This window comes from Zonotrichia leucophrys, chromosome 5 (assembly GCF_028769735.1).
Source record: "Zonotrichia leucophrys gambelii isolate GWCS_2022_RI chromosome 5, RI_Zleu_2.0, whole genome shotgun sequence".
Classification (NCBI taxonomy): Eukaryota; Metazoa; Chordata; class Aves; order Passeriformes; family Passerellidae; genus Zonotrichia; species Zonotrichia leucophrys.
The window spans coordinates 43,094,906-43,122,887 of record NC_088175.1 but is presented as its reverse complement, the minus strand read 5'-3'; the positions used below and the strand labels follow the sequence as shown (position 1 = coordinate 43,122,887).

Genomic DNA, 27,982 nt, shown 5'->3' with positions numbered 1-27,982 from the left:
CGCCCCGAGTGCCCGGCCCGGGGCTCCGCACCCGCGAGGCGCTGCCGGCCGGGAGCCCCCGGCAGCGGGCGCTGGGCCGGCCCTGGCGCCCCTCGGCCGCCGGGAACCCGCCCGCCGCGGCCGCCCCCGGGGAGGGGCAGCGGCTCGGCCCGGCCTCCGCCGGCTGCGAAGGGCGCCCGGCCGGGAGGCGGAGGCGCCGCTGACGCCGCCGTGGCCGGGGCCGGGCGAGGCGCTCGCCCTCCCGGCTGCGGGCCGGGGGCCGGGGCCGCCCGCTCCGATCGGCGCCGCCCGCCCGGGCGGGCCCGGGGCCGCCCCCTCCTTCTGCCCGCAGCGCATTCGCCGCGGGGCCCCTCTCCTGTGACGTCAGCGCCGCCTAAAAAAGCGCCCCGGCAGGCGGGCAGGGCACGGCTGGGCAGCGGCCGCAGCGGCGACAGCGACAGCGGCCACAGCAGCAGCAGCAGCAGCGCGCCCGCCGCCGCCGCCGACATGGTGTCCCCCGTCACCGTGGTGAGTGCGCGCCCCGCGGCGGGCGGGCGGGCGGGCGGCGGGGCCCGCGCCCCCTCCCACCATTCCCGGCCGCTGTCCCCGCTCCCGGCCGGTGCTCTCCCGGCCGCTCCCCGGGCGCTGTCCCCGAGCCGCCGGGAGGACAGCCGCCCCCGCCCCCCGCGATGCTCACCCCGGCCTCCCGCGGCAGCTGTTGCTCCAGCGGTGCGCCTGCCCCGGCGGCTCTCCGCCGCGTCCTCCTCTTGTCCTGTCTGTTTTTAAAAACATCCACGGCACATCTGCTCTACGTGCGCTGCATCTGCTCAGAGCGGCGCTGCACGGCTGCCCTGGGCTCGCGTCGCGGCAGTGCCCGGCAGCATCCTCCTGTCCCCCGGCATCCCTTGCCCTCGCAGGCACCGCTGCCTCGCCATCCGGGGGTGCTTTGCTGTCCAGGTGCTGGTTTGGGCTCAGGCGTGTGTGGTGATCCCCGTGTGGGACAGACATTTCCATAGGTTGGGTGACCTCTCGCTGAGACGGCGTCTCGTCTGCAAGTCAGTCTGGCACTTCCACCACCTAACGACATGAGACTGGGACTGGTGTCACCTGCCTGTCTCATGGGGTGTCACGATGCTTAGTTAACGTAACCAGCAATAAGATAGCAACTCGCTGCTGTCCTGTCAGTAGGTGATGTGTGCAGCAGAATTCTTGGATTGATGGAACCAAGCCGGTAACTGAAGGAGCCGTGGCTTGTGCCAGCAATAGGAGGAACTGCCCTTGCAGGTGAACGGGGCTGTTTCAATGCTGAAAGAACTGCCGGAACAGCAGAGAAGCTGCACTGTTAGACACGCTGCTTTGCATGTTCGCCTTTCTAGAAAGTGAGGGATTTGCTGGAATACCCAGCAGACTCAACACATGCTGTAAGGATAACTGTTGGTGGGAAAGTTTCCTGGTGCTTTGCTGCAGCGCTGAACACCTACTGCTGGTGTCCTTGTTCCCTGTGGATCCATTCTCATCTTGTTTTGAAATACTTTGGTTAAGGGCCAGGCTATTGCAAACTCTCTGGCAGGTAGAAATCTTGTCCTGATCTTAACTCGCAAAGCTGGCGTTCAAAACTTTTAAATTGCTTTGCCAGTTCTGCACTGCAGGCTGTATTTTCTGTTAGTTTGGATGAATTTTCCCCCAGTTATTAACATGTACCTGGTAAGTTCATCAGCAGCCTAGGGATGACTTTTATCTCTAGAGACAGAGGGAAGTAGCTTGGAAATTATAACATTGCACTGCCAAACTTTTTTTTTTTGTGTTTTTCCAAAACAATTTAAAAGGTTGGTATCTTTGTGCTTCTGTGCCATAAACTAAATTTGTCCTTCAGTAATGCTTTTGGTTGTAGTGAATTGTTTATGTGTATCTTGGAAGTAAAATCTCATGTTGGGACAGTACTGGAATGGCTCAGAAACTGACAGGATTTGTTTCACAGTTTGCAGAAGGCAGTCCTTGGTTGTTGTGACAGTGCATCCAAGGTGGTCTTGCAGTGTTATTTCAACCGAGTTTTGAGGCAAATGACTAAAGCACGAGTACGTGTTGGGAAGGGTGTACAGAGTTCAGACCGGAAGGCTTTAGGAAAGTAAACTGGGGAGGAAAATGAAAAAAGCCTCATTTTCTCATGTGCCCTTTTGACATGTAATAAAGCACATTTCTGCTCTGGCTGTATCCCTGACATGTGAGCAATTTACTTCTCCAAAGGCAGCTAATGCAGGTGTGAAACTATGGGGAGCTGGAGGGATGATAAGACCGGGAGCTGTGACCAGAGCTGCAGCTATTTGCCATTGCTGTGGAGGTGAGAGGGGAGGGCGACTGATCCTCCACACAGCTCACAAAAAAAGAGCTGCAAGCCTTCAGTGTTCTGAGGAGCAATTTTCTGCACCTCTCTGTTGGTGGTTGTCACGTTGCTGTTCCTCTGAAGGAGGGCACAGTGCTGCTCCATGCTGGCTGTGCCACGGCCGGGAAGGGCGGCTGGAATTGGTGTCACACAACAGCCTGTGCTGCCCAGGAGTGTGGTGTGGCCCGTGCACAGCTGGGGGTGAGAAGCACGATGGCTGTGCCCTGGTGGGCTCCCTCCAGCAAGCCTCTTGCTGAAGGGAAGGGCAGTGGTCATTGGTCTGGCCACAGCTGGGTGCTTGCCTGGGGGCCCAGCCCTTATCTCTGTACCACACTGCCTTTGCTCTGGATCTTTGGAGCCTGCATAGATATCGCTGCCATGACATGATGGGGAGGTTCTCTGGAGGGGCAGCACCTGAGGCATAATCAAACTAGCCAGAGGAATTGATTTGTCTGTAGTGTATGTCCTCTCCCAGCACACTGCAGCATCAGCCTCAATGGGGAGTACACCAGAAGAGCACTTCTGAGAGTGACAGGATTTTTCTTGCTGCTCTCAAAGTGATGGCCTTTGTACAGTCCTGCAGCAGGTGGCCCTGGCTGCTTACACACAGCCTGCTCTCTTGCATTTCCCCTTCTTTTCTTCCTTAGGACACTTTTAACATGAGTCAAAACCCGTGAGCTCTGTCTGCTGTGCAACCGATAGCGGGAAGGAACCACGCAAGGGGGCATGGTCCATGGAGGGGACCAAGCCAGGACTGCTTGTTTGTGCTGGCTGCCAGATGTGCATCATTGCCTGGAGGGCTTGGAATGTCCACTCAGTGCGCACAGAGAGACCACAGCATTGTGCAGAGCTCATCAAGCTGTGGTCTCTGATGCTGCACAATTCCTATGTGCTGAGCAGGGAACATGGCCACAAATAAACAAGTCTGCTGCCAAAGTACCTTTTAACATATTGTGCCAGGTCCTCAGTTGGGATAAAGCCCTGGAGTCCTGCTGATGTTAGTCTAGACTTGCATGGCGCTGGGCTGAGGCAGGGAAGATGCATTTGTCTGCCATCCTGTTCCATCTGGTGAGCGATGCTCACTCTGGTTGGAAGTCACCTTGCAGGGAAGCTTTCACTGCTTACTCTGCTAGGCAAGCAGGAGTGTCCTGCTTCAAAATTGTTATTCTTGATACTGCACTGATTAAGAGCTGTTTTTTCTGCATAAAGCCATGTGGGCTGAGAGCCTGCAGTTGGAGCACAGTATTGATAAACAGCATGTTTGCTTCATGGATATGTGAGGTTTAATTCCATTTTTGTTCAGTCATCACTGGTCCCACCTTAATAAAAGAGCACTCATTAGTGATTTTTGTCCAGCTCCCCTCACACCCAACACTGTTGTCTAAGTAGTTTTTAATGTGAGCTTGTGGGAGACAGCTCTTGCCCCAAGGACCTTTCTGCCCAGCAGGCACCATAACTGCAGCAGCCACAAGTGTGTAGGAGATGAGCCTGCAGACATGCAGTCATTCTGACATTTACATAATGCTCCTTGCTCGAAGGAGCATTTTGTAAATATTTTGTCCCTCAAGTTAGGACTAAACTTAGTGTAGACCTTCACAGCACTTTGAGGAAAACAGGGCATGAGAAATACAGATATTAGTTGGCTGAGGGTAGATCTCTTTGGGGGAAGTTATAGATGATATTGGGTGTGTCTTTTAGAGCAAGATAAACAAAGGGCTCTCATCCCTACAACATTCCCTCCACGCCTGACTTGTACTCGACCTAGCACAGCCCTCTGTTTGGGAGACAGGTGAAACACTCTTTGGGACAGATTATTGCCCACAATCCATATGGTAACAATCCCCATCCCTTCCCTTTCATCCTCTGGTCTGTTTGCATCTTCAAACAGAGAGAGCTGGGTTGGGAAAGGATATGTTGTTTTGACTGCATGAAGGCAGTGGAGCCCTCTGGGTGGGAAGCAGCAGCACCCTCCTGAGAGCAGACCTTGTCAGCCCTCGGGAAAGATGCAGGATGTCACTGGGACAGAGTATAAAAGTGACCTGCAGAAGCTGGGCAAAATACCTGAAAGGTACAGTCTGGAAAGATATTCACCAGCAGAAAATATGGAATTGGGCTGGAGGACTGGGTGGGCATCATTTGTGTTTCTGAACAGGGGCCAAACCACACTGATCCAGATGGGTATGGAAACCTGATGTTACGCATGTTGCTTAGATACTCTGCACTGTGGGCAATTGTAGCAGCAGTAGGTCGAAGTATAGCTTTAAAGGTTTGTTATTAGGAGGGGTGCTCCGTAATCCTCAAACTTCTGCTGAAAACAAGAAAGCTTGATGACTCTGGAACTATTTCAGCTTTTGCTTCTTACAGAGAGGATGTATTGTTTCTGCATTAATGAATGAAATGTTAGGAACCATCTAAGTTAGAAGTAACTCTTATGGTTAATTTTGCTTGTTCTCTATTTCTATGCAACATTGATGCTTTCATTGTAATTTCCCCCATTACTTAAATGCATCATAAATTGGGATTTTATTATGCAGGAGCTTGTAGACATGCACATTTATATACTGCACAGACAATTATGGCTCTACTATAAAAACCAAGTAATTGTAAGTGAAAGATAGAAAATATTTCTAAGCATCTGAGCTCACTGAAAAAAAGGAGGGAATAATCACCTTGGGAAAACTTAGCTGGATCTTAGTAACATTTATGTCAGTCCCACCTTTTGGGAGAAGCCTAAAAACTTTGGTCCTATTGAGCAAAACGCTGTGCTGATTTATGCCAGCTGAAGCCCAGGCATAGCGTTACATGCCACGATTTATTTTTTCAGACTGAACTTGTGCATTCTTGCTGTGACATTGACATTCTTTGCTGGAGCTGTTGCTAGGGGAGGGTGGGCTAGCGGAGCCTGCAAAGTGCAGGCTTCTCTCACGCTCTGCCCAGTGCCAGGGAGGGAGCACTAAGCAGGCAGTGCTGATCACTGCTGCAGGCAGTGCTGTGGATTAAAGGCTTCATTAACCCAAGTGTATCACTCAAGGCACACGTGTCTGCTGTTCAAAGTGTGCTCTGAGCGTTCAGATAGTGGGTGCAGCTCAGAAGTCTGTACTTACACATGATTCCTCTGAAAGGACAGAGGTGCAATTGTTCTGTTCTCTTCTCCTGCCCAAGTATGTCTATCCAAAATATGCTGCGTGTGGCAGAAGAGCCAAAGTTATCTTCTCTGTGGGTAACTTCAGAGTGCTGAGGAAATAATAACTCCAGTGAAATTAGACTCTTAGAAAAAGATGGCATCAGGAACCCATTTTCTGCTAGCATGTGGAAACTCTTAAACAGCAAGAAGACTATTAGTTGCATAACTCCCTTCCCTCCTGGAGGCCCAAGTAGTTATTATATCACCACTTAATTTTTCTACTGTCCTTCATGTCACACAATGCCCAGTAGACTTGTCATTACAGTAGAGATGCAGATTTTGCTTACTGCAACACACACAAAATGAGGATGATAGTTATTCCTTCATCTAGCCCACTTGTGCCCTTCCTATACCCATTTCTTACAGTGCCATGATCTAAATAGCATTTCAGCTAATGATAGGTTTCTGTGTGACAAATGTGTCAGTCTAGAGCATCCCTCCATAAAATGCTGGACGTGAGCAAGTATCCAGGTGACACAGCACAGAAAACTGGGTCTGGGTGTTTACACACCACCAGAGCTGAAAAGCAGTGGATGGGCTGGGCAAGAGCTTTCCTGAAGATGTCAGGTGTGCTGGGCTGGGAAGGATTTCAGACACCATCAGGGCCCAGGGGCTCACGCTGCAGCCTCTGACTCAAGAGTTGCACAGATGCAGATTCTCTCTCTTATTTCTCAATAAATGCAACCTGTGTCTCTTGCGTTAAGTCAGTTTTGCAAGGCTGACTCTTGTATTGCAAACCTGCCTGTTAGTGAGGATAGTGGCTCTTTTGATTCACCTTGCTGCAATCCTGTGAAAATGCCTTGTTTCTACCAGCAGGCTAGTCTTCTCCCAAAAACTAATTCCTGTAGATTACTGCAGGACGTGCTCCTACCAAAACTGAGAAAAGATGAGACAACCCTTGTTACCTAATTGGCCTTGAGACTTTGGTCAAGTTTGAATGAATGGTAAAGTTTAATGTTTTGCTTCTCACCAGACACCAGCTTTGGAGGCAGATATGGCATCAGTTGGCATCAGGCATTAAATTTCCTGTTATATATCAAATTGAGTGCCTTTCTGCTGGTTGCAAGTCTCTGATTGAATAATTGCTTGAGACTGAGGGAAGTTTGACCTTAAGCCATCTGCTCATTTTTTAGCACACTCTAGGCACACCAGACAGATCTTCAGATTTAATGTCTCCCATGGCTTCAGCAGAGCTGGGCTGAGACCATGGCTTGGCTGCTGTATCCCTATTTACCTGTGTCTTTGATTTTGTCAGGGTATGGATAGCAGTGCTCTCCATTGTAGGAGGAACTAACTAAGTTTTGTGGCTTTTCCCTGCAACCCTGATATAAAAGGAGTGTGATGACAAGGTTATCACTTAATTGATGTTTTAATTGAAGTTTCCACTTTGCTTGGTTGCATCTCTGAATTTGCACCCTCAATATAAAGGGAATAATCCTGGTAAGCAGCTGCACGCTCATTTGTGAGTGTGGTCTGCATTTGTTTATGCAGCTGGATTACAGCAGGGGTTTTGTAAGTAAAAGCCTGGGTGTATCAGTGTGAGTCCTGGGAGTGTGTGGGTTAGTGTTTGCACCTGCCCACTCCACATCTGTTGAGACTGCCTGGGAAGATCCAATTTGTCTTCAGGTGAGTTGTGTCTGATACTGACTTATCTGGGTCACAGCACCTTGACACAAGAATGGACATTGGAAGTAAAATCTGTGGCTCTGCTATCATCATTTGACCTTAACACCCTCCTGTCTCTTAAGCATACCGATCCCATGATAACATTGAGGAGGGCTGCTGCTTTTTTTAAGGTATCACAGCAGCATCTCTCTAAGTACACATCTTTATTGGGATTCATTGCTATTTTTCCCTTCTGATTTTCTTTAGTTTCATTATTTCACAAGCTTTCAACCTGCAGGACGTGATACACAGGTAGACTAAAGGTTTTCATTCAGTTTCCTAATAGGCATCAGACAAGCTGAGCAGTCCCTCCTGGGTTTCCCAGCACAGCCCTATTTGGCATTATTATAGCCCCTTGTGAGAATTCAAACAGCAAAAACTCTTGTGCAGAGCTGCCAGCTATCCCAGACACTGGCAGCCACCTTCCCCTCCTGTTTCAGTTCTTCCTTCCTGTTCCTTTTGCAAAAGCCTCACCTCTGCCAAGTGTGCGCCAGTCTGTTGTGTGAGCCAGAAGTGCCTTTTGAATGCCCGAGGCAGTTTCACCCTTGGCATGTCTTTGGCAATGGCTGGTGGGGCTGGTACAGCCTGCTGGGTGCCACCTGCCTTCTGGGCTGCACTCCTGGCTCTTTGGCAGCTCCTGCAAAGGACTGTGACAGCCCCAGTGCCTGCAATGCCCTTCCTTTAGACCCCCATTCTTCCCCACAGATTGTAGGTAAAATGACGTTTCTCTGTTGAAGAGGCTGTTCTGGATGGAAGGGCCTCCCCTCACAAATACCAATCCCTGGTGGCAAAGCAGCATGGGGCAGGGTAGAACTTTGCCAAGTGCCAATTTTTCCTGAGTACACATTGTCCCATGCATCCCCACTGCCACAGTGACATGAACAGAGTGGCCGGGGCCCTCCAACTAGCACGTAAATGTTGCAGTGTGTTGTGGGGTGCAAATAATGCTGGAGATGGGAGAGTGCAGGCTGAAGATGGGTTTCAGCCGTGGGAACAAAGCACTTTCTCTGCATATCCCTCTCTGGTATTACCTGGAGATTCAGCCTGCCCTTGGGGCTGACAAGGAAAGAACTGACAGCTCTCCCTGGGGTGCTTTGTTTTGGGTCTGTACCAGAGGCTGGAGAGAGGCTCCAGTTTTGCCACACAGCCCTGGGAAGATGTCAGTGGGTGGCACTTGTCTGTAGCAATGGGCCTTGCAAGGGGATGCTGCTTTTTGCTGTGGCCCTGTGCCTTGCAGCTAACACACTGGGCTTGCCTAAAATTGCTTCTTCCTGGGTAACAGAAGCCTGAACTGCCTGTCACAGGGAAGTGTGATATAAATAACCATGAGTCTGCTGAGAACAAGTGCTTGTAGTCTGGAAGCCCTCCCCAGGATAAGCTGGGGACACTTTCCTGTAAGCAGGAGAAATTTTTATCTGGATTCTAGTGTGACAGGCCAAATAATTGCCCCTTCCCATCCTGGGGGGAATGGCCTGGGACAGGTACCAGCTGTGCATTTCAGGGTGCTGGCTCCTCAAATGCCCTGTGGCTTCACAGCCTCCTCCTCATGTCCAGAGTAGCAGTAGGGATATGGCCCCACCTGACCTCACTCAAGAGGAAGGGTGTGTGCCCTTTCTGTGGCAGCACTGCATTTCTGATGAGCAAAATGAAAAGACAGGCCCATTGTGGTTCAGGTTTTTAAGCACCTGCAAGGGGTTCTTTTGTGAGTGTTACAGCAAAGGAAATGTTTGGAGAGGCTGGCTTTCTGCTACACAAAGAGGAAGATCTGGAATCCCAGGGGGGAAGAGCAATCTCTGCTCTGAGATAAGATGCTTTCAGGCAAATACTATATTTTTGCTTTCATTTCTGAGAGCCATTGAACTATCCTGAAAGCACTAGTCTATGACAGCCCCTGCAGGCCTGAAGAGGCTTTTGGATTCTTGACTAGTTTAGTATTGTTAGTGCTTGGCAGCGCACATTATTGACCATACTCTCCAAAACTGCTGACAGCTATAGCATTGCTACAGATATGGAGTCAATCATTACTACTGCAGGTTAAGAAGAGGTTTTGAAAATAGCCCTGCTTGTGGTCCTGTGCCAGTCTGGTAGACGGGACAGATGATGGGTAATGGAAAAAAAAGCAAAATCACCCCCAAAAACAAACCCTAGCAAAAATATGTACTTCCAGCCTGAATCTTCAGGGTGAAATGTATTTGCAATATTTTATGAGTTAACATCTGCTAAAGAAAGGCTTCACCACCCTAATGGCTTCCCTGCAGTGCCAGAAAGCCAAGGACAGGTACCCCAGTGACTTTGTAAGGGATTGGTGGGTGTAGCAGTGCCTGACTTTGCCTGGCCTGGTAGCAGCAGGTCCTGGGCAGTGCAGGAAGGTCCCAGAGACACTGTGGTGTAGCTCATTACCAAGCTAACAGGATTTCGTCTTCTCTTTATGGATACTGTAACTTCATTTACTGCCAGAGGGAACACCATGGTCCAGTGTCTCAGGATAGCTCTGGGCAATGTCATGGTTCAAAAGGCAGGAAGTAGGAGTGGGCTTTTCTCACAGTCTGTGGCACAGGCAGTGCCCAGAGCTGTGGGGTGATTTCCTTGGCTCCAGAACCTCCTCCATCTACCTTAGGCTTCTTAGGGACTGTTCCCTCACATTTCTAGAGCCTCCTACAAGGAGTCCTTTGAGGGCAAGACTCCAGTTTCCCATTTGTGACTTTTTTACATTCTGGCTGTCTGCAGATGCATATTTTTTATCTCATGGGTGTAGCAGCAGAGAGCTGCCATGCCCAAGAGGTCACAGTGGCTGCTGAGCCAGCTTGGCCTCGTCAGCAGCCCTGTGCGCCTGGTCAGCACCCAGCGTGTTTTACATTCTTCTTAAGCACCTGATGACAAGACAGAGCTGCTGTTTAACTTACACTGCAGGAGTGGTGTCTGCAGCCTCGTGTCACTGCCACAGCCACAGTTTGAGGAGCCTCTGAGTGAGTGCTGCCCAGCTCTCCTGGCACAAACCAGCCCATTTTTGGGCTCAGCTGGGCGGCCGTGCCGTGCCTCGCAGTGCTTGGGCGTGCTGCCTCACTGTGGGAGCTTGAGCTGCCATTCCACCTGGAGAGGCTGGCACTGGCAAACATTGCCCTGCTGCCAGGCATCTGCAGGGAGCCTCGTGCTGCACATTTCCTCCCTTCTCTCTGCACCCATCTGGAAGCACTCCTGGTGCTGACAGATTTTCATCCCCTCTATGGTTAATCTGGAGATTTGGTTGAGTGTTAATGTGACTGCAAGGAGGGTAGCACTTTGACTTGGTGGTGAAAATAAGTTTTGGGGTGGTTCCTTTCCTGGATGCAGCTGTGTCTGGAGCAGCCCAGCCATGCACAGGGGCCCTTGTTAGATGCCAGTTTGATTGATCCTCCCCCACTGCCTGCTCCTCTGTGCCTCCACCAAAGGGTGACTTTGCTGGTGCCAAGAATTTGTGTAGCAATATAGCTGAGCTCACCACCCAAGAAAAGTGAGGGCCTGTGCCAATTTTTTAATTGTATTTTTCTGGCAAATAGCCATAGCTTGGTCTTAAGAAAAAGAAGTCAAGTATTTCTAGCTCTCAACCCTGTGTTGGTCTGTTGTGGAGCAAAGCTTGGAAGTACAGCTGGACCTTAGTTTGCTTAACTGAGGTGAGGGAGAGAATACCCAGACTGCTGGAGTAGAGGGAGGAATGATGGAAGCCAACAAATCAACCCTGTTTTGCAGGTGTTTAAGGGACCCTGGGGGTGGAAGAGCTGCCTTGCACATTCATGTGTCTGAGCTGGGAGGATGGTCCTTTTGCAGGCTGGAACTGTTCAGGCAGAGTCCTGTTACTTTTGGCTTGTGCTGAACAACAGAGGCTCCTGTCAGACAAATCCATGATTTTTTGACCCCTTGCAAACAGGTCTGACTGAACAGCTGAGCACGAGCTGAGTTTCACTGCATTACTCTTGTGGGAGAAACAGAGGCCTGAGTTATGCTGGGGAGTGCCAGAAACTGCAATAAAGACCTGGCAAAACTCATTGCATGGCATAAGCATGATGGAGAAGGGATTATCAGCATGCAGATTCTCCCACACGCAAAGCACGTACCATCTTCTGGGTGATTTATTTGCTATTTCACAAATCTGTTTTAGATGCAGCCTCTACAGCCTTATCTCCACTTGAGGGGAGGAGGGTTTATCTATCACCCTGAATTTCCTGCAGCATGTGGAGCCTGTTCAGGGGCCATCTGCTTTGGATGCTTGGCCCTTGGCATCTCCAACACAAACAAAAACCCTCCTATTAATTGCAAAAATATGTTGCATCAACACAGTATTTCAGGCAGGTTGACTGGCTGCTTCAGTAACTCTTCACCACCTTCCATAATGAGCACTTATTTTCAGAATGTTTTTCAGGAGCAGCTTGGGACACGCACAAGCCAGTACCTTCCTTGACAAATGGCAACAGGCAATCAGTTGTTCCCCAGGAACACGTTTGTTCCTGCAGGAGAGCAGAGCTGGAGAGCCTTGCAGAGAGCCACATGTTCTGGGCAGTGAGAAACAAGGGCCATGGGCTTGCAGTGACAGCAAACTTGGCAACAAAGCCAAATAAATATTTATTGGCACACAACTGGGGGTGAGAGCTGTTGTCACAGTAGGGGAGAACCAAGGCAGGATCCACAATGCTGGATGCCAAAAGCAGGAGGAGCAGCTCAGACACAAAATGGTACAAGGCTGATGGGAGGAGGACAACAGCCCAGCTTTCTTTGGCCAGTGCACACAGGTGTGCTCAAGTGATGCTTAGTGGAATGGCTGGGGTATTATTTTTACAGCATTTTTCCTGGAAAGCTGTACTTTTCAACCTAGTGCAAAGTGGTGTGAGCCATATCCCCACAGCAGGCTGGCACTCAGCTGGTGTCTGTATACTCATTTTCATTGTAGGCTGATTTAGGGGGCTTTGCAGGGAGAAAAGTTGATACTCCACATTGTTTCCTGGGACCAGTGCAAGGCTTAGGAACAGTGAACTCTGTCCAACTTTAGCATTTCAATGCAACAAGCTTCTGATGTTCTTCTGTACCTCAGGAGGAAGATGTCTCCCTCCCTGTGGCAGCTGGATTTGCTTTCCCACTTGTGATATAGATACAGACAACTGACTCCAAAATGTTAAAGAAAATCGAGGCACTGTCTTATACACTGCTACACTGTGTAGCTGTTCCTCCGTGGATGGGGCTCATTCTGGAGAAGAGGAGCCAGGTGTAAATTTTTTGGCTTGGTTATGTGCCTGCAGCAGTCAGAACAGGCCATAAACAGCAATGTTTCAAACTAGAGCAGAATGAGTACAGGCAAAACAAGAAAGGATCCTGTAAACCTTGGAGCACCTAGAGAGGTGGATATCCAAACCCCAAGCCTCCAGAAAGCTGCAAGTGCCAGTACCATGTTCTGATTGAACAGAATCACAGAATGGCTGGGATTGGAAGGCACCACTGGAGATTATCTGGCACAAAGTCTCTTGGTGAAAGCCAAGACACAATTTCCTCCTAGTCTGCCCAAGTCTTGGAGAGTTTCACTGGATTGGATACAGATAATTTAATAAATAATATTTCTACTGTACTTCTACAAATACAGAGATAGTGGCTTTATAGCAGTTTAAGCTAGTTTTTAAAGACTCTAAGTAACTTAGTAGCCATAGCAGTTGAGAAAAAGCCCCAAATTATGCTCAGTTTAGAAATTAAAATGTTGGAAATACTGCCTTGTTTTTGCATTCAAGATATTTTCTGTACTGCATTTCAGTATAAACTAAATTAGCAGTGGCAGGAGAAATGATTTGGGAAGAAAAATGCAATAGAATTTTTAGCAAAATGGCAAAACCCAGCTTAAAGCCATGACAATCCCACACATTAGCAAAAAAGATCTTGTCACCTCTATCAAGTGCTTTCTTTTCCAGCCTCATGGTGCAGCCCCATCTCACATTCTGTTTCTGAGACACAGGGACAAAGGAGATGGGTGGTTTAATCCAATTTATCCATGCAGACAAGAGATAATGTTCCCCTTCCCTGTGGTACAGCAAGTCCCATCATGGATTATTACATGCTTGGCTTTCCTCAAACCACAGCTTCCAGTCATGTTGGTACATGGTTTTCCAGTACCCGTCTTGACTTGTCCTTCAGGTGGCAAATTGCCCCATCACTCCTTTCCGAGCCTCAGCCATGTGGCCAAACAGAGGATAATCTCCAGCCTCACCCTCTGGTTGCCTCAGTTTTTCTTGGAGGACTTTTCCAAAGTATTCCCAGTGCCACTCATGGGGCTCTCATCTTGGTCAGAGCCATAAAAGGGGCTCCAGTGAGCTGCAGCATTCTGTGATGGGCAAGGGCATGGTTGGAACTAGCTCATCTGAAGTCTACTTGGAGAAGAAGTGTTAAGAAATAAAGTGTCAATGATAAGTCTGCAGCCCTTCTAGAAGTATGAGAGCATTCTTACATGAGAGTGCTGTAACTCTTATGCATGAAAAATTCCTCAATTATTATTAGGATGGAAATAATACAAACCATTATTCTAAAATGAAGCTGTCTGAGCTTGCAAAATTTACGTTCAGATAGTGAGAAAAAGTAATTTTAAGCTTACCAAGTAAACATAATTGTTCTGCACAAGTTCTTATCTTAGCTTCAGTAAGGCAAGGTTCCTGGGGAAATGACAAGTGTAATTAAAACCTGTCTCATAATGTGTGCACACAGGGGAGGGCAAGCTGTGATGGTAATTGTAACTGCTCCTAGCAGGTCTTTTTCTTTTAATATGACGTATTAAACAAAACCTACCATGTTTACTAACCCAAATACTCTCCTGTATGCTTCTATGCACTCTTTCCCCTACAATACTTGATAGTTCCCAGGCAACCCCAGTACTCTGAGGAGACTATATGGGTTTTTATGACTTGTACTTCAAGTTCACTTGCTATTTGCTGCCAGAATTTTCCCAGGGAATGCAGACAAGGAGTGGTAAATGGTGATTAATTTAGACAGCCTAAGTAGAGGACTCACGACAGCTCCCCATGTAATACAAGAAAGTTAACGGCTTGCTGATGTCCTTTTGTTAGGGAATTGTGTAGCCTGGTTGTTTAATGGAGTGTTTAAAAATTGTGTTGGCAATAGCCTATGAATAATGTATGATGAAATACCTTACTGCCAAGAAACTGCTGATATGCTGGGGAAATTTCCATCAGATGTGAGAAAAATTTTGAAGTCACTGTCTTCTTGGGATGCCCTTTATTTATAGCCTCACTGCTTCAGAGATTGCATTTCCTTTTTGGATACTGCATGTGAAGATGCCCTCCACTGCCTCTGCCTCTGCCTTCCAACTCCACCTGACTCCATTTGCTTGTGCCCGTAAATGATCCTGAATTTTTATGAGATTAGGCTTTATCACCTGAGCACTGTAAGCTTGGATTATTTCCTGGGCAATCTTCACCTAAGTATCTGCACCAAGGCATCCTGCATCAAAGGAAGATGGACACTGGTCACAACAATGTCCCATGATGCAGGAAGCAAAAAAAGGGTCAAGTTATTTGGAAAAAAAAACCAAACCAAAGACAAGTTGGACTTGACAGTGTGAAATCTGTTTGGATGCCTCTAAATTTCCCCCCATGTCTTCCTCCAGTGCAGGAAGCCTCTGTATGCTTTGGCCATGAGTAGTGGGAAGTGATATGCAGGAAATAAATCTTGCTTGACCAAAGAAATTAGAAGACTGAGGGTGAACCCCTGCATGCAGGGGAGCTCAGGGGGTTGCTCTGCCTTAGGTGCAAGAGGAAACAGGCCTCCTGTAAGACTCTGGGACATAGCTCAGGCAGGCATGGAAGCAGTTACAGTCCTTTCCTTTGCTCCTTGTCTTGGCCCTCAGCTCTTCTCCAGGAGGAAATAAAATCATAGCTTTGTTTCTCACATAGACTTTTACCCACCTGCACTGAAATGCAGAAATGTGGCAGGAGGGCAGGTGAACACAATGCATATCACTGTGCAGAGTGGTCTCAGCTAAGTGTTTGTCAAGAGCAGACCCAGCTTGTGGAGCCTGTAGCTCTGTGCCCTGCCCCTGCTGTGGTTTTTTAATGAGCAGCCAAGTGCTCATGCTGCATTTTTACGTCTGTATTTACACAGTAGAGTCCTGAGTCAAAACACTTCCTGCAATTACTGTATTATTAGAATATTGCTAGAACAAAGCCACACGAGGTTGATGTTGATATTAGTCAGCTGAGGAAGTGACATCCTCACCTGGGAGGTTGATGTGTTGGGTTTTGACACTTGTGATGCCAACAGCCAGCTCCAGGCACGAGGCTACAGGGCAGGGGAAAGAATGGGTTAGGTGAGAGGCTGTATCCTCAGGGTGATCTGCAACTGCCTAAGCAGGAGGATCTGTGAAGATGGGAGAGAAGATTTGTGCCTTTACTGGGCTTGTTTGCTGCTGGGCTATATCTGGGTATGCAGTATTTTCACAGCTCCTGGAAAGGTATATTAAAGGGATTAGCCTAAACATTGAGATAGGTGACAAGGAGCACCAGAGCAGTTTGACTAATGGCCTACATATTTTCAGTGGAACAAGTAAAGAGAAAAGGTTCTAAAACTTCCTCCAAATCCACCACCCACAGCCCATCCTGCCAACTGAGAAGTGTTTTCAGCAGAGAGGGTTGCAAAGATCTAGGCAGAGGATCATGGTCAAGTTCAACCAGCATTTCTTGGGGTAGGAACACTGCCAGCTGACAGTATATGGAAGAGCAACTTTCAAAGGGAAGGAGCCAGTTCTGTTAAGAAGTTTAAGATGCTTCTGATGATCCTATTAATTTCCTGTCTTTTAATGTTTGTTTTCTTTAGGTGAAGAGTGAAGGCCCTAAACTGGTCCCGTTCTTTAAAGCCACTTGTGTCTATTTTGTCCTCTGGCTGCCAACTTCCAGCCCCTCCTGGTTCAGTGCCCTCATTAAATGTCTGCCCATCTTTTGCCTGTGGGTTTTCCTTCTGGCTCATGGGATTAACTTCTTAGTGTCACACCGGAGTGCCAGCCGCATCCTAGCAGGACTCATATTCTCGGCAGTGGGAGATGCCTTTCTCATCTGGCAGGAGCAAGGCTACTTCATTCATGGTGAGTACAATGTCAGTCCTGAAGGGATGCCACAGTGCCCAGCTGTTACCCTCTTTATTTAGTAATGAGTTGCTGGGCCACATGTTTTGTTTATTCATGTACAGCTTAAGCCCCAGGTGCTGGGAAGCACTCATCCCTTAACTAAAATCCATCATGGTTTGGGGAAGCACATCATGGATGAGTCTTTCTCTTGAGGTTAGAGAGGTAATTGGGTCAGGTTAGGTTTCCTGGCATGTGTCACAGCATCTGGGCTGGCTGGAGTTGAGAAGCTGGCATGCCAGATTCCCTGGGGAATAGAAGGAAACACCTGTGGCACTCATCAGTTCCCATGAAGCTACAGGAAGTATTTACCTCCCATCTCTCTGCAGGGAGACCTGTCAGCCCTTTGCTGTGAGGATTGGGGATGGAACATATTGTGCACAGCTCCTTGGTGGAGAACAGGTGGAGAGAACATTTATGTTTTGATAGACAAGCCCATAGCCTGGGGGAGGCATTAAGTGGATGATAGAAACCAAAGCAGCAGCAATCTTGTCCTACTTGCAGGTTCATCAGTGTGAATCATGCAGCCTGTTGTACAAGACATGTCTGTTTAGCAAAACATTTAAATGATGGTCAATCAAGGACAAACCTTACTGCAGTGGTAGTTCTTCTCTACAGAAAGATCCACATCTCTCAGAGCAAAATGAGCTTGGTTTATTTTGCTAGTTCGCAGACTAGAACATAATGATTCAGATTAATCATTTAAAGCCACGTTGAACCTGCCTGCAGCAACTCTCTCCCTGGCCTTGGACTGTCAAAAGAAATCAGCAGCAGTTGAGTTCTTCACTGAACTGACTGGTGGGGTTTCTGAAGTTAATTTAAGCAGCACAGGGATTGCACATAACACCCACCATTGGGTGGCTGTAACTGTCCCACTGGAAAGTGTGATGAGAAGAGAGAACTTTCCTGACTTGTGCTGTTGTCAGATCTGAAAGTCAAAGCTTATTTTTTGCCCTGTCTCATGAGGTTGGTATCTAGTTTTATTCTGGGATTCCCACAAGCTCTTTCTTTACGAGAAAGAAGTGTGTGCAGTGCCAGATATGAAAGGCCAAATGCTCTGAATCTGGTTTTAATCCTGCTTCCCAAGGGCTTATCCCCATCCCATTAAAAGTTCATGTAAAAATGTTTACTGATTTTGTTGGGGTTTGGATTAGGCCCTGAGGATTGGATCTATCTGACTGAGCCTTGGGCATGCTGCTGAGGAGCTCCAGCTTTCTTGAGGTGCCATCCCTTCTGTGCTGAGTGCTGACATTCCCACCAATGGGCCTCCTCCCAACAGGAGTACCTGGCTCAGTTGCCTCAGCCCAACTGGTTTTGCCTCCTGGAGTTGCTCCTTGAGCTATGGCCTGGAAAACATTCAAGGCCCATGTCCCCCATGATTTTTGTGTTTGGACTCTTCTGCCCTTCTCCATTCCCGTGTAACTGGTATGTCTCTGAGTTTCCTCTCCAAGTTACTGCTAGAGGAAGGTTAGCCAGTCACAGCAATTCAGCATCTGGTTGATGTGCTTTAATCTGCAAATGAGTCAGGTTTTCAGCCCTAGTCTCACAACTTAGAGGTTTTACTTAGTGGGCTTAGGCACATTTTTTCCTCTTAAGGAGAAGAAAAGCTCTGTTGGAGCATTTTGAAAATCTCAGCCCACTGAGCTGCTACCTTCTGTAGGGAAGTGTTAATATTTGCATTTCACGTATAAGCACATAAAGTGCACTGCTCCATTTCATCCCTCACTTTGCCTGCAAAATGTATTTTCTCCTATTTAAAATTCATCAGGTTGCTGTTGCTGAAAACTGACAATATTTTTGATGTCATCCGTTGTGGGACTTCGAAGTTTGAGGAGAGAAGAGGAAATACTGGATAAAAATTTACATTCTCTTCAATTTCTGCAGTTTTTGGACTGAAAAGGGTTGGAAACTGGGCTCATTTGAAAAGCTTTTGAGACAATGAGTTTATAAAAGGACATTTGTTCATTACTTTATAGGGAAGTGAGAGCCTGGGAAGCTACTCCTGGCACACTTGACTTTTTTCCCATTTTTGCTGTTTCAGTCCACTAATAACACACTGTTTTCTAACTACTCTTACTGCATGTAGAAGATACTTTATAGTGTTAATATCCACCTCCTTTGACACTGCCTCCTTTGCAGGCGCTTAGAAACAATTTATGCATTTGGTGAAGAAGACAGAGGAAACCCAGAGGAAGAAAGTGGGAGAAAAGGGCTGATCTCCCTGATGTGGTTGAGAGGACCAAGCTAAAGACTGAGAAATACAAGAGAAGTGCACCCCCTTCCCTGTGCAGCCATCACAAGTTTCTCTAGTTCCTGGCTTGATTTGTGGGTGTTGAATGAGTAAACCTGGGAGCTGACTCCCTTGTTTGTGACCAGCCTCACCACCTATCACGAAACTCCTCCTGCCTTTCCAGGCTCTTTGCCTGCTGCATTCTGTCCTCCTCCTCCTCCTCGCTGCCAGATGCCTGCATGAAGGACAACACAGTTCCCTGTTGCAGAATGCTCCATATAATGCCACTGAAGGAAAAAATATTGCTCACTGCTAGGACGACATATTCTTCTTCTCCTTACCACCTCCCTGGGCTCTTACCTTTCCTGCACTATAACCCTATGAAAAGCTCTTGTCCTAAATTCCTTCTCAGTTCCTTCAGTGTTGTTGTCTGTGAGGTGCAATAGCTCTGTGAAACATCAGCTTCTCATTATCCTCTTTTGTGCTTCTCTTTCCCCTTCACGCTGTCCATTTTCTCTAGCCTCACCCTGCAAAACAGATCCCACCAGCCCCCTCCCTCCTGTGGATTTCCTTCTCATCCCACCATGGCTGAGCTCTCAGTGGGTGTCTGATCTGGTTTTCCCCAAAGGCAGGGAGACATTTCCCTTCTTCCTTGAGCTGCCTTAACACAAGAGTAGTAGGATGAAGCAACATCTGCCAGCTGCAGGTTTTTTGACCGCCTTTTACACCGGAGCATCACATGTTAAATGTGCACAAGTGTCCTGCTGGAGGATTCAGCTTCCCAGATACTTTTCTCCATTTCATGCTTTGGAGTTGCATGAAAACTTCCAGCTCCTCTAATAACTTAACTCCTCTAATATCCCTGCCAGGATAAAGCAGGAGAGCCTGCAGCTGCACCATATGTGGGTCTGGGAACCAGAAGACCCAAGGAGCTGGGCTCTGTTTGTGGCCCATTATCTACAGTTGTCATGACAGCTTGGAGGCAGCAGCTGTGCCAACACATTGGGACATATTTTTGTCAAATGGATTAGTGGCAAGTTAATAACATATGGGCAGCACCTTCCAACACCCACATCTGGCATTTCTCAGTGGCGTTGCACTTCAAAGGAAAGCTGGCATTTTATTTTCCCTGACTGATTCCTGGTAAGGTTCATCTGAATCTTGCAAATAGCCATAAAATTGTTGGCAGATCACATTGGTGCAGTCCCTGAAATATGCCAGCTGCTTCTTTCCAGCTTAGGTTTCTCCCAGCTATGGGCAGAGATGGAGAAGCAGCCAGATTTAGTCCTCAAGTGCCTTTGGGTTTGTGGCTAAATACGGGCAAGCTTTGTGTCAGGGTTCAGAGGGATTAGAGTATTTTGTCACGTTTTGTTCCTACACTGCTGTGGTTCCAGTCTTCTTGTTCTACATGTGACCTATGAGCAAAACACTATGGGTAGTTAGAGGGGGTGGTCTTTGGTTTACCTTGCTCCCAACCTTCCACCCAAAGCAGGGGAAGAGGAACTACCTGAAAAAAAAATCAATTCATTCTCCAGCAGCTTAGTTCCACCCAGCTTTTCAGCAGAAAGTCTTTTGCCACAGCAGAGCTGTACTTGGCTGCAGCTATAATTGTGCTGGGGCTTTTTTTTAGGTTGGGGGCTTGGTGCTGTCTCCCATGTACAGATTTTTATAATAAAATGGTCCCAAGTGGTCAGTGTGGTTGTCACTGCTAATGTTACTGGTAGGTAACACTGCAAGGAATTATTTTCTTCTGCTACTGCCTGCCAGTCACTGATGAAAGGTCCCACTTTCTGTGTCAATGCCTCTTTCCAGGTCTGCTGATGTTTGGCATCACGCACATCCTGTACTCTTCAGCCTTTGGCATGAAGCCTTTGGACCTCAAAGCTGGCTTGCTGATGGGCGTCGTTTCCAGTTCCTGCTATGCCTTCCTGTACTCCTACCTCTCGGGCCCCTTCACCTACCTGGTGGCCGTCTACATCGCCCTCATCGGCTTCATGGGCTGGCGCGCGGTGGCGGGCGTGCAGCTCTGCAACGACCTGTGGACGTGGACCAAGCTGTCGGCCTGCGTGGGCGCCATGCTCTTCATGGTGTCGGACCTGACCATCGCGCTCAACGAGTTCTGCTTCCCCGTGCCCTACTCGCGCTTCATCATCATGGCCACCTACTACGCGGCCCAGATGCTGATCGCGCTCTCGGCCGTGGAGACCAGGGATGAGGAGGACTTCAGGAAGAGGAGCTAGGTGGAGTGCCAATGGTCTCTGAACACATGGGTTATATCTCAGGTGCTGTAGCTGCATTCACCCCTGAGAGAGATCTCCATTTCTCTAGGCACACTGGTGATGTTGATTTTGCTTCTTTGAAGCATTACCTTTGGGAATTACATTTTTTTTGTTGGCTTTCTCTGAATACAGCTTACTTCAGTGTGGAGTCCACATCAGAAAGCTTAGACTGTCCCTGCAGTAGTTACTCATTCAACTTTTCCTCCTTGGAAGTGCTGTACTACTGCATTCTACTTGTTAGTTTTGAAATTGATGCTGAATGTCTGGGAAGAGGAGGGCTGATGGAAAGGAGGTTTGGCCATGCACTGTGCTAAAAGCCTTCCTCTCAACTGTAGGCAGACAAGCACAGATCTCTGCTAAAGTCATAGGTAAAAATTAATTTAACCAATGTTTGTCTCTTTTTGTGCATTACAGTATGCAAACTGGAGCTATTCCTCTACTGAAAGGAAGCTTGGAGGGAGAATAAAAAGAGCATATCCAGCTGTGAGCTGAGCTCTGGAGTCAATGGCAGCGTGTGGTGCAGTAGCCAGCAGAGCCAGCATGAAAGCAGAACCCCAAGCCGAGGGCACAGAGTGAGAGGTGTGCTGGCAATGCTGTGTGCTTTGATTGCAGTGCTCACTGCTCCTGGGCAGGTCTCTAGGTGCAGGTCAGCACTGCTGCCTGTGGCAGAGCTGTAGAGAGCAGGAGTTTGGTGGGATTTCAGGGACATGTCAGTGCTCTGCCTCTCCACGTGCACATAGTTACACAGTGCCTGCAGCCACCAGTGAGATGTAATGGGCACATAAGGAACTTTGATTTTTAAAGCAGAACATACTCATTGTCTTAGTGTATGTCCTAATTTTCCTTACTATGGCAGACAGGCATCTCATCTTTATGTCTTTTTTCACCAATGTCCTAACAAGTAGTATTCCATGTACCCATTATGTTTTAGTAGCACTTCCAGTAGTACTTTTAGCACTGGTGCCTGCATTATCTTAAATCTTTGTGTGAGCATTGCCTGGGATCAAGGCCCTGATTTTGGATGTAGATTGCCACATTTTGCCAGCTGGTGGAAAACGATCCTCTTTGCACCACTTCTTTTTTTGTGAGAAAGCCCCTTTTCAGCAGAGCTTCCTGAAAAGCACTGTCCTTTGTGTTCAACACGCCTGCCACTTCCTTCTCAAAGTCACATGAACTCACATAGACCCCTGCTAGCTTTTCCCTTGTGTTGAGAGATGCTGTGTGGGTCTCCTGCTCCTCTCCAGCCTCACCTGGTGTGCCTGGCAGGGAAGAGGCATTGCCTTCCCATGACTTCTCTATCAGAGCAAACGCAGCCAGTATTACAGAAATCTGGGTTAACATCCTGACCCTGTGGGGGCATCTGCTGCTTTTCAGACAGGGATCAGAAAGGTCAGCTGCATTATGGACAGGGAAAGCCTTCCTGTAGGTAGCAGAGCCCCGTGTAATCCCTTCCCTTTAATGCTGTTATGTAATACTGTCAGTATTCATTCACTGGCACATGGGGGCCTGCCTGGAGTAAACAGCTAAGGGAATTCAGAGCCATACACCATTTTCATTCATCAGCATTGTTTATCTCCTGGCCATAGATTGAACCCTGCAGTGCAGCTCTCTGCAGATGTCACCTGCTGTAACTCAGCTTGGCTGTTTGCAAATCTCCTCCAGCAAAAAAGTGACCCAGCTGAGAGGGAGTCTAAGCATTTGGGGTGAACCCCACCATCCTCCCAGCATGTGAGCAAACAGCACACTGCAGTCTTTGAATCCCAGCTCCTTGGCATGGGTCAGCAGACTCAGTCCTTAGCTGGCAGTTCTTCAGAGGAGCTCCCCCACATCCTGAGCTTCCCTTTGCTTTGAGGGAAGTGCTTGTGTGATAAAGTAAGCTTTATTTAAAAGTCTTGAGTTTTGATTCTCTTTTTCCCCTCTCTAGAAACAAGTAGTCTTGAACTGCCTGAAAATAGCTGAGTTGCTTTTCTGTGTGCTTTTTCTTCTTGGCTGGCTTTGCTGTCCTGCTGTACCATCAGCCACTGGGTACCTGCAGAAAAGAGTCTTGATGTGTTATTAGGAGGCCTCTCCTCTCCACTGGCCATCAGAGGTGCAGTTTCTGGTGGCAGAGGGGGACAGCAGAAACTTGTGCAGCCCAAGTGGGCTGTTGTTCCCTTGCTGCCCTGGAACAGGTCACCTGGAGTGACCTGGCTGGGACACATTGGCCAGTCACACTGGCTCCATCCTGCTGCTGCAACAGCTTCAGCCTTCCTAGGAACATGAGACAGAGCCCTCAGCATACAAAGGAGAGCCCTGGTTGGCTTGGAGGTTTGCTGGCAAAGGCTCTTAATCTTCAAAATCGCTCTCTGGCTCTGCATTCCTCTTTCTAATCCATATTACTTGAATGAGACCATTTCCCTGGAGACTCTCTCCTGCTGGAAGAGACCAGCTGCTGTGGACTGTGATCTGACACAATTTTGAGATGCCTAAATCCTGAGAAGCACTAAGCAGTTGCTGGCAGTCTGTTAAATAACTTTTCCTGGGATTAAAACTGTTCCCTCAGCCCCAGTGAGGGCAATCTTCACTTTGAAAGAGAGCAAACAAAGGAGTGGTGTTCATATGTGACGAATGGTGTTACTGTCTGTGGGGCTGCCTTTGTGGACCCTCCTGTTGCCTCTTTGCGCTGTAAAACTGAGGTTCAATCCATTCCTCTCCTTTTCAGGAGTACAGTCCTTGAGAAGCACCCAGTCCTTGGCCCACTAACATTACAGAGGGAATGAAGCCTTCCAGGAGCTGTAGTGTTCCTGGCCCCAGCAGCAGCTCCTTTTGTTGCTAAGCACAGAAGCTTTCTTTTCACACTGATGTATCCAAACATCCTTCTGCAAACCCTGTCTGTGGTCACTTCAGCTTACTTTGGTTTGGTTACTTTCTGTAGTTATCAGCCTCTTGGAGGTCCTTTGGTTCTTTAATTGGACATATAAAAGATGCAGCATGTTTACTTCAGCCTCTTTCTGTAGGCAGATCCTCCTTGCACAGAACTCCCAGGGTCAGTCAGAGAAGCAGTGCTAATTGCAACTTGTTTGTAAGTGCTGGTAATGCTGTGTCACAGGGTGATGCTCATGTAGAAATGGCAGGTCAAGAAGAACAAAGCCAGAGGATTTTAACTTCAAGCTTTACTCTTACTCTGTGCTGGATATGTGGCTTCTTACTCCTCCATACTGGGGCATCTGTCAGACTGATTGGTTTCAGGATTACTCTAACATGGCTTTTGGGTAGATTGCTTGAAGGTTTCATGTTGTCATCAGTGGAGGCAATTTATATATTTTTACAGAAGTTTATAAAATTCCCAGGAGGAACTTGGCAGTTTTTGGTGGTTCTTCAAAGTTTTTCAGACTTGTAGTTTGACACTAGCACACCTGCATTTTCATCTTGCTATTGTGGTATTTTTGGGAGCTGTTCTGGAAGAAGCAGATCAAAGCAAACAGCAACTGTAGATCTCAGTAGGAGGTGCCTCTTTCTCTTTGCTTGGTTTCTGAATACAGACAAGGGGTCTTTTAAGCAGAGGCATCATAACTGTGTTCTTGGAAGTGGATGGGAAGTTGCTGACTTCTCATGACAGAAATCCTCCTGCCTTTTATCCATGTTCACTCCTTTTGTGGCCTTGGGTGAGTCACTTAAATTTTCTGGGGCCAGGAGCACATGTGGTGTATGAGGACAGGGCAATGCCAAGTTATCCCAGCAGCAAACCAGGCTCTCACCCCGTTCTAAAATGGAGATATTGTCCCTTACCTGCCTCCCAAGGATATCGTGAGCATTGATGCTCATACAGCACTTTGAAGATGTCAAGTGCTATGTAAGTCACAAGTATTATCCAGCTTTAATGTTAAAATTGCTTTTAGGGATCTGCAGGACTTCTCTTAAAACATGGAATGTGTGACTGCCTTTTCAAATTGCATCAGATAGGAAAAAATTGCAAAATATTTGTTCATGTTGGTAAACAGGATGGGCTCAGCTCACTTGAACTATGAGGGAGGTTCAGCTGAAAAATCTGAACTCTCTAATTTCAGTTTTGCAGATGATTTTTAGTCCTTCTAAATGCCTTGACCAAATTCTTAGCTGTGAACCTTGCATCCAACTTTTGCAGTCTGGTCTTGTCCCTCACTGTTAGCTATAGTAAATATAATCCAGCCAAAACAGAGCGCCTCACAGTCTGCTGTGGCTTTTCAAAAAGCTGGAACAGAAAATGAAGTAATTCTGTTCAACCTTCAGTCTGCAGAAGGTCAGCTGGGTTTCATGAGACAGCTTTCAAAGTGATGTTTAATTTCTCTGATTCTAAGTTTCACTGACTTTAAAATCAGCAGAGAGAGAAAGCCTGGATGGAATCAATAAGTAGGCACATCCTTCTTGGATTCATTTTTTTAATCCAAATGAAGGTAGCAGTGGGTTTTGTAGCAAAGGAAGTGCTTGTACCACCAGTCCCTTGGCCCAGAGCAAAAGCTGATCTAGAAATACAGCTCTCAACCATCACCGTGTTCTCAACTAAATGCCACTGTTCACTGATCTAAATCTGGACCACAGCTAGAAACTACCTAGTTTTTGTAGCACTAGCTGCTGTACAAACACAAATGAAGGCAAGGAATTACACACCAAGGAATGTGAGCTGTGTACTTGTGAAATGGACCATTATTTTGAAGCAGCTGCAGTAAAATCTTAATATGAACTCAGAAGCAAACACAATGCAAATTTTTATGGTTTCTTTAAAATATTTGATGGGTTTTCATTTTCTTAGTTTGGAGAAAATTTTCTTAATGTTATTTTTATTTTTGCTCTTACTGTAAAGAATAAAAATACACAACTCTAGACAGACTACAAATGGAAAAAAAGTGGCCAGTTGGCAGGAATGCCAGAACTTCTGTGGTCTGTATTGTTTCTGTGGTGACTCTATGCTGCTGTCGGGTGAGCTACTGGAGTGGTGTGATGGCTCAAAAGTGAGGCTGAAGCACAAGATGCAGATGTTGAGCCACCAAGACTTCAGTGGGAGCATGACTGGGCCAATTTGGATCAGTCAAAAGACAGAGCATAAGGAAATAAAAGACACCTTTTCCTGACAGAAGAGAAGCAAGAAACCAAAACCAGCCCGTTGGGCGATGGTGCTAAATCACTGCAAACATTTTAATCTAGACCCTGCTGGTGCAGGTTCCTGCTGGACCAAGCCTTGCTCCTAATTCAGCTGGGGAGGCTTGCTCCAAGCCTGTGGTGCTGGCAGGGTCAGGCCAGCAGAACCTGAAGCTTTGTTAAATAAAACTCAAAAACCAGAAAGCAACAACAACAAAAAAAAACAACAACCAAGAATAAAACCCCAAAAACACAAGAAAAAAAACCAAACAAACAAAACCAAACAAACAAGGAAGGAGAAAGCAAATGCCACGGGGTAAGTGGCAGTTCTGCCTGCCTGAGAATGCAGAGTGGCTGGTCTGCCCTGAACACTAATCTCTATGTCTTGGACCCATGTGAGTCTCTTGCTCCAGCCCCTCTCCCACACATTCCAGGCAGAGTGCACTGAAAATGTGACTGAAGCAGCTGCTCTCCTCTGGGCAGTCAAGCACTTTGCCATGTCTGAAAGTGTCTAGCACTTACTTTCTTTACTGTGATTGTAAAGGTCACCACATGCAGTACAGCCACTTGATCTGGGATCTTTTCTTAACACATTTTTATGCTGATTTTACTATTCTTTGTTTGGAATGTAATTTTTTTCTCATTTCTTCTGTGTGTAACAGCAATTAAAAATATTAATTTACTCAGTATTTTTACTGTGCAGATACAACGTCTCCTTGCTCATTTTCTGTTTCTGTCACTGGTTCAGCATGGAATATGAGGTCCCTCTGTGGTGGGCAGCTTTGTGCCACTGTTACACCCTCCAGCACAAACTGTGCTGGAGCTGCTCAGCACCCCACTAAAGCTGACTACCACAGTCAGCCACAGCATTCCTACCTGGGGAACCCTGGAAACACCCACGTGCACCCTTACAGAGCAAATCCAACCCAAACCAGCCAGGCACTGGGCTGGTGTCACACCACATCCTGGCTGCCCTGGGATGCCAGTCTCAGGAGCAAGCTCGTCCCTTGCTGCTCCAGCCAGTCCCACAGACAGTGGCCATTTGTCCACACTTCCAGGGAGAAGGGAGCTTGCAGCACAAGGCTGCTCCAGGAAGACTGCTCACTGCCAGCAATTCCCAGACTTATGGCCAAACCTCTCTCTCCCCTCGCCCCAGGAAACATTTCCAGGAGGAAAGGAGTGGAGTAGTCTGCGCACTTTTCTCTGGCTGGGGATCTGATGCCAGCTTCTTCAGCTGTTTGATGCAGTGGCACAGATATTTTGTTTCATTAATCCTGAACCAGGCCATCTGTCACCAGTGGAACAGGTTCCAAGGATTTATAGCATAGAAACCCAGTGGGTGTGAGTGCTCCCAGTCAGTTAAATGGATCTGCTTGCAGGTTTAATGGAGACTCCTTCATACTCCCCTTCCTGATGTGAGAACTAATCAGTACCAGACAGAAATACAACCAAATTATCTTCAGGGCAGCCTGAAGATTAATTAAAGGGGTTAACAGAAGGCAAAAGGGAGTGATTCTCTCCTCTTCCTTTTATTTTGTCTTTTACAATTCCTTTCAAAATCTTAGAGGCCTGCTGGGAGGAGCATCCTGTTTCATCATACCTCCTTCCTAGCTCCAGATGGAACAAAAGTGATACAATATTCTCAGACTGAGTGTGTCTGGGTCACTCGTCACTGCTGTATTTTTATTCCAGAACTGGCTCCTGGAAGATTTCAGTCTACATTAAAAGAACCAGCACCAAGGTATATTTTTATTGATCTATCTGTCAGCCTGTTCAGTGGTTCAGATTTTCTGTAATCCCTTATTTAGGCATGGCCACAGTAGTAAAGTTTCTGCACTTTCTGTGGCCAGCTCTTTTACAAAGTGACTCCTCATGTGCAAAGCTGTATTTACTTGGTATTGCAAGGATTGAAGTGCTTCAGATTTATTGCTTACTCTGTGTTTACATGCAATCTCACATAAAGAAGCCTAAAATACCATGGAGCTCCTTCTGGGCTATCTGGAGAAAAGGAGGCAGAATCCAAATCTCTTCT

General features: G+C 47.4%; 1 protein-coding gene across 1 annotated transcript; it reads left to right on the top strand.

Moving 5' to 3' along the window:
• The first annotated feature begins 244 nt into the window (after positions 1–244).
• On the top strand, positions 245–26,639 carry TMEM86A (transmembrane protein 86A). The gene is made up of 3 exons (XM_064714848.1): positions 245–507; positions 16,044–16,308; positions 20,390–26,639. Exons 1-3 carry the CDS (start codon positions 487–489, stop codon positions 20,815–20,817), a joined length of 714 nt encoding a protein of 237 aa, XP_064570918.1. The 5' UTR covers positions 245–486; the 3' UTR covers positions 20,818–26,639.
• The last annotated feature ends 1,343 nt before the right edge of the window (positions 26,640–27,982 follow it).